The 6,914-nt window shown below is 36.1% G+C and overlaps 1 protein-coding gene across 1 annotated transcript; it reads left to right on the forward strand.

Moving 5' to 3' along the window:
• The first annotated feature begins 4,607 nt into the window (after positions 1-4,607).
• LOC134391792 (olfactory receptor 5L1-like) lies at positions 4,608-5,558 on the forward strand. Its single transcript, XM_063115729.1, has one exon. It carries the CDS (start codon positions 4,608-4,610, stop codon positions 5,556-5,558), a length of 951 nt encoding a protein of 316 aa, XP_062971799.1.
• Positions 5,559-6,914: the final 1,356 nt, after the last annotated feature.

Genomic DNA, 6,914 nt, shown 5'->3' on the forward strand with positions numbered 1-6,914 from the left:
AAAGTGCAGATTAGTTGGCATAAGTGGAAATTTGAATAAGATGTGGACTATATTTTGAATTTGTTTTTAAAGCAGCTCCAGTGTGACAGTGAGATAAACTGTGGTAGACTCCACCAGAGGCTTAGGAATGACAAATTGGATCTTACAAAATCTTAGATTAAAAACCGGGGATTGGGCCGAGCCCGTGGCGCAATTGGTAGAGTGCTGTGCTGGGAGCGCGGCGACTCTCCCGCCGCGGGTTCGGATCCCATATAGGAACGGCCAGTTCGCTCACTGGCTGAGTGCTGGTCACGAAAAAGACAAAAAAAAAAAAAAAAAAAAAAAAAAACCGGGGATTAAGAGTGCCTCACCAATGTTTATTTTGTACTGTTATACTGCCTACAAAGACATCAGTAACATTATCAATCTTTATGGACATTTTTTTCCGAGTGTGGACATAATCTTTGAATCCTTCTAAAAAGAATTCTCACCCATCATAAGAAAAAGAAAAGTTTGAATTTGTCTTAAGTGTTGAAAGCTAATTGACTACATAAATGTATTGAAAATAAAATAAAAACCAGGCAATCATTACCATCACAACCTATTGACATGGTAAATTAAAAATGATGTTCTTTTGTCTACTCAATATGTCTGGATAAAATTCCAAACAAATCATCAGTATGGTAGAAAAAATGATTTTTGAAGTGTTTTGGTATGGGAAAAAAAATAACCTGGAGAACAATTTTATATAGGTTTAATAAAGTTATTTGAAGTGTTTGTATTATTTTAAATTTATGATCACTAATGAACTAATATTCATCAAGTTTATACATATTATTTGATAAGGAATCAATTAAATAATAATTTGGAAAGGGAAGAAATGTAACAGTGCTTTCGATACAAGATTTTGATGAAGAAACATTTTTTCTCTTGGTTTCCATTTCTCTGAGTTCTCATAAATTTACCTTTATGAATGTCTAGTACTCCAATTTTCTTTGACATTAGAATATTATATTCATCTCAAATAAATTTTAAATTTCACACTATCTTGGTATCTTGAAAAGCTGCCATGCGAACAAGCACAAACAAGCATATTTGATAAAAAGAAAAAATAGCTCATATTTCAAGTGAGATGCCATCTAGCAAGCTACCAGACTGGAGTGTCAAGCCCTCTTCTTAGACTCTCACCTGTCAGCTGATGCCACTAACATGAGCAAGCCAAGTTCAGCAATGCTAGGAGCAGATCAGCGGAACTACCTAGCTGGCCTGTGTAACAGCATTTCAAGCAATAAGGGTTGTTTCTAATCAATAGGTTTTAAGTATTTTTTTTTTTATGGTCACTCACTTTCTCTAATTCTGGGAAGATTCCCACAAAGACTTTCACAAGTTTTATCATGTACTAACTAAAGATATCTGTTATTCAACCACTTAGAATCAAATTGTTTAAAACCATGCAATTCAAAAGTTCAGAAATTTAACATAGTGTTGATTTTATTAAACCTTGCTAATGTAATATTTTATTAATATGGTGTTATTTTATGTGGTTTAAATGCATTTCATTACAAGCTTACAGCTTCATATTTGTATTATTAAATTTATGGATAATGACCACGATATTCATTCCAAGGAGATTTTTAAAATTTAAATCAACTTTTAAAAATACCCCCCCATCTTTTTAAGTCTAAGGTAAATAGACAAGAAAAGAAGCTTTGTTGCTAGTGGGAGGCCTGAATGAAACAGGAAATCATCACCAGTGATGTTCTTCATAGATGCTCTCCTGTCTTTTCTATCATGAGACTCTCTCCTTCAAGAAGAACGCATTTTTGTGACAGTAGTTTGGTGTTCACTAAGAACAAAAATGAGTAGGTATTAAACAAATATTTTCAACAACCTGCTATATATTTAAGTATGTATAGTATACAATATATACTCATGTGCAAATATATACACAAACACATACATGTACTTATATACACATCATGCTGCATAGACAATATGTACTGGTTATATTCTCTAGAATAGATGTCTAATGCCCTTCTTTTCTATGAAAATAGATTTGTGGTGCATCATGAACTCTAGATGTAACTGTGTAATATTTTTCTAACATGTACCATGTTGGATGGCCACCCCCTCCTGCTTATATCCCATAATGATCAATAACTGTTTGAGTCCCAAGACAGGGTAGTTTTCTTGATATCTTGTTGATATCCCACAGAGATCAATGATTGTGCAGGGAACCTTGCAGAACATGGGCCCCAGGGATACACAAATGCAAACATAAAACCTATAACAGTTTTCCAACACATCTTCAGAAACAGGGGAAGCAACGACTATCCCACAGGTTGGTGGTTTGGCTGCAGTTTGTGGTGTATTTTTTGTTTTGTTTTTGGATGGACATCAATAATATTCTCTGGGAGCTGAAAACTTGATTTTTCATACTCATGGATGTAATTCATCACAGTCATATGCAGAAGAAGGAATTGTAAAGAGCCGTAGTAATAGAGATTTAAATTTTTTTTCCAATAAATTAGAGAATAGTTTAAGAACTGCCATGCTTTAAGCACTCATTTATGAAAATATCCTGTAGCTGCTGTTATTGTGAGAGGAAGAACAGTGTGAACAAATCGGGATGAAGGCTTGTTCTCTCCTTTTCTCTTCTTCATCTCTCACACTCACCCCCTCCATGCAACCTAGCAAAGATCTCATGGAGATTCTCCTGACAGTCACCCTGATACTGAGGGTGGCAGTTAAAGGCCCATGGGACTGTTCATAGAGGGACAGGGACATGTGAGCCACCTGTGAAGGAAAAAGGAGAGAAATTCCTGTGGCTTTGTGCGCGCACTCTGAAATGTCTCCTGATGGCAGGTTTCTCTATGACGGCACAACTTGGTCCAGACAGTGCTTTCTTATGTTTGTTGCAGGTGGAGGTGGGGTCAGCTTGGGACTGTCATGTGCACTGGACGGTGTTTAGCAGCATCCCCACTGCATGTGAGCGGCACTCCCTCCCAGTTGTGACAACCAAAACATGCCTCCAGACGTTAACAATATCCCGTTGAGATCAAGGCCCCTCCTGGTAAAGAAGCTCTGCTCTGAGCAATTAACAGCCTGATTTTTCATCTTTAGAGTTGAAAACATGAAAGGATTTTCAAAATTATACACTACTTTGAATTCTAGGGAGGACGAATAACTCACTTTTCCTGGCCAGTTGAAGAGAGAAAACCTTGTCATCAGAATGATCATTTCTTTTCAAAATAGGAATTAGTAATGTTCATATCCTGTACATATTTCAAATTAGTTGAAAAATTGGAAAAATATCTGGCTGTGTTGGTCTCTAACCCATATTCTCTTTCTTCCAGAAATATCCATTTCATGCCTCTGCAGTCATGTATATATCTGCCAAGGATCAGGGAGAGAATAAAAGAGAGGCTTCTTACGATCTCTTTGCACTTGTGATGTGTCAAAGGCCTTGAAAGTACGTGTCTCTCATTAAAAAAAAACACTCCGCACTCCTCCCCCAACTCACCCCATAATATTTACGTTACCTGAGAATTCAAGCAAGTTTAGATTTCTTTTCTGAAGCATAACATGAATAAAAACATTTTATGTTTTCAGATGTGAGAATTAAACATACAATGTAACTTATATAAATATGCGTAATGTTCCATCTGTACAATCTCGCTTACTGGTATTTAACTTTGCATTTTATCATAGAAATTTTTCATGTCCTTAAAAATTCCTTAAAAGAATTGTTTTAATCTCTGAGTATTTTTCTATTACATATGTACCATAATTTGGACCATTCCCCTCTTATTAGATGCTATTTCTAAGTTCTAATATTATCAATGATCCTGCAAAGCCGCAGTGGGAAATTTTAAAAATAATTTCAATGTACATTATTATTCACTTCTTCAAATACATTCAAAGCATTAAATTCACTTACCAAATAGAGTTTTCTAAGGCCAAAGAATCAAAGATACAGGAAGGTGTTCGCAAAAGTAACAATTTCTTGAATCTTGGCCGATATTGACGATCATCATTAACAAGATAACTAAGTTAATTTCATAGAACAAGGCTAACTTCGACTATAAAACTACTTTCTCCATGTAAAATGTGTATATTAAATATATACACTTGTTGGTCAATAAACTACAATAAGCATGTCTTTCACCACTTAAGTGTTAAACTCACAGAAGAGTACTATATAGTTTAAGAATTATTTCTGATGATCCAAATAATTGGAGTATCGGTTAAAAAGTCTTCCAGGGGAAAAAAAAGTTTAGATTTGATAAAGCAATATGGCTAATGAAATAATGCTTTGACCTCTTTCCAGTGATTCAGTACCAAGTTCTCAATTGTGAAAGACAAATTAAAAAATATATATAAGTTCTTATAAATGTTAACGATTATGTATGATCCTTGAATTAAACTGTGAGCTTTATGCATCTCTAATTATACAATATCTGAACTTTTCATAAATTTTGAAATAGAAGACCTAATCATGGCTGATAAATAATGATCTTGTTTCTTCTAATGTCTTTTTACAGAAGAGATCCACAACTAAATTTTAGGTCATGTAAAGGAGAATAACTTATTTGATTTTTTCCTCCAACACCAAATAAAGTGGAGACATGGGTGAGGAGAACTGCAGCGCTGTGACAGAGTTCATTCTCCTTGGATTATCTGATGACCCTGAGCTGAGAGTCTTCCTCTTCCTGCTGTTCCTTCTCATCTACGGAGTCACGGTTTTGGCCAACCTGGGCATGGTTGCACTGATTCGAGTCAGCTCTCGACTCCACACCCCCATGTACTTTTTTCTCAGCCACTTGTCCTTTGTGGATTTTTGCTACTCCTCAACCATTGTGCCAAAGATGCTGGCTAATATCATAAACAAGGACAAAGCCATCTCCTTCCTGGGGTGCATGGTGCAATTCTACTTGTTTTGCACATGTGTGGTCTCTGAGTCCTTCCTGCTGGCTGTGATGGCCTATGACCGCTTTGTGGCCATCTGTAACCCACTGCTGTACATGGTCACTATGTCCCAAAAGCTCTGTGTGGAGCTAGTGTCTGGCTGCTACCTCTGTGGATCGGTGTGTTCTCTGATTCACTTGTGCTTGGCTCTTGAGATCCCATCCTATAGATCAAATGTGATTAACCATTTCTTCTGTGATCTACCCCCTCTCTTAAGTCTCGCTTGCTCTGATGTCGCTATGAATGAGGTGCTGCTTTTCACTGTGGCCACACTCAATGAGACCATGAACACTGTGATCATCCTCAGCTCCTACTTGTTTATTCTTGTCACCATCCTGAGGATGCGCTCGGCAGAGGGAAGGAGCAAAGCTTTTTCCACCTGTGCCTCCCACCTCACGGCCATCCTTGTCTTCCATGGGACAATCCTTTTCATTTATTGCCGACCCAGTTCAGGCAATGTTGGGGATGCTGACAAAGTGGCCACAGTGCTCTACACTGTAGTGATTCCCATGCTGAACCCCCTGATCTATAGCCTGAGGAACCAGGATGTGAAAGAAGCTTTTAGAAAAGTAATGAGAACCAAATTACTTTCTGAGGATCTATTTTTTTAGGTGGACTCGGGGTTGCAAAAGGGGCCTTTAAAGGGGGTTGCTTTTGGAAGAATGTGTATGAAATATCAAATACAGAAATATTCTTGGAGCCAGGGAATTATGTATATTTTTTTTGCTGCCCAAGTGACTATATATGAAATTATATGTTATACCCATTATTCAATAGTTTAAATGCAAATTCCATCTTTGCTGCTCTTCTCCATGCTTCCATCATTCTGTTGCATTGTGGAATGGTGGAATTAGACTCCATTTCTTGGTTTGAGATAAGACCAGTATATTTCCATAGAGACATCTCTTTTCATCATCTTTAATGCATGTAACCATTTTTTATTAAATTGAATTTATTTTTCATACATGGGTAAATGTACACTTATCTCACAGTCTATGCTTTTCCTTGAAAATTTAGAATGAGTTTCCTATATACTCATGTGTATTTCTGGGTATCATTTTTAAGTCATTTTCAGGTATTTTCTTTTTTATTACTTTTCCTATAAAAAGGTTATTATTTTGAAATTTTTAAAAACTTTCTCACATGTAAAATACAGATAATATCGCTCCATTTTTTCAAAAAAAGTCATGAAAATTAAATAATGCATTTTAAATTCTTAGCGCTGTATTTGGTATATAACTAATAAATAAATTAACTGATGTTATTATCCTTGTTGTTTTTACTTTTACTTTTGCTTTCTATTTGACCTTAATTCTTTATTATGTGTCTGATACCTTACCCTTTTAAAGTTTTCTTGTCTTTGTTAATGTTTTCATTTTTTTTTTTTCTGTACTGGAAAATATTTTCAGAATTCACTACATTTTTAAAAAATCTATTGTACTTTAAACACATTGTATTAGTTTCCTATGGCTTCTGAAAATATTACCACAGAGTCGGTCTGTAAAACTTTCCACTCTCACAGTTCTGGAGACCAGAAATCTTAAACCAGCATCACTGCACTGAAATCAAGGTGTGGATACCTTCAGGGGTTCTAGAGGAGAATTTACTTCTAGCCTCTTCCAGATTTTGGTGTCTGCAGGCATTCCTTGACCTGTGGACATATTACTTCAGTCTTCAAGGCTAGGATCTTTAAACTTCTCTCTGCTCCATCTCCATCACTTCGTGTGTGTGTGTGTGTGTGTGTGTGTGTGTGTGTGTGTGTGTGTGTGTGTGAAATAACCTTCTTCCTCTCTCTTACAAGGACATTTGTTGTGGTGTTTAAAGCTATTCATGTAATCCAGGATAGTCTCCCTGTTCCAAGATCCTTAACTTTATCACATCTTCAAACAACCTTTTCCCAAATAAGGTAGCATTTACAGGGTCCAGATAAAATAGCCTGATATTTTTGAGGTTCCATTTTTATGTTT

This window comes from Cynocephalus volans, chromosome 12, assembly GCF_027409185.1.
Source record: "Cynocephalus volans isolate mCynVol1 chromosome 12, mCynVol1.pri, whole genome shotgun sequence".
Lineage (NCBI taxonomy): Eukaryota > Metazoa > Chordata > Mammalia > Dermoptera > Cynocephalidae > Cynocephalus > Cynocephalus volans.

Excerpts from the sequence above, each read along its gene's own strand:
- LOC134391792 (XM_063115729.1), top strand. The coding sequence starts at position 4,608 with ATGGGTGAGGAGAACTGCAGCGCTGTGACAGAGTTCATTCTCCTTGGA.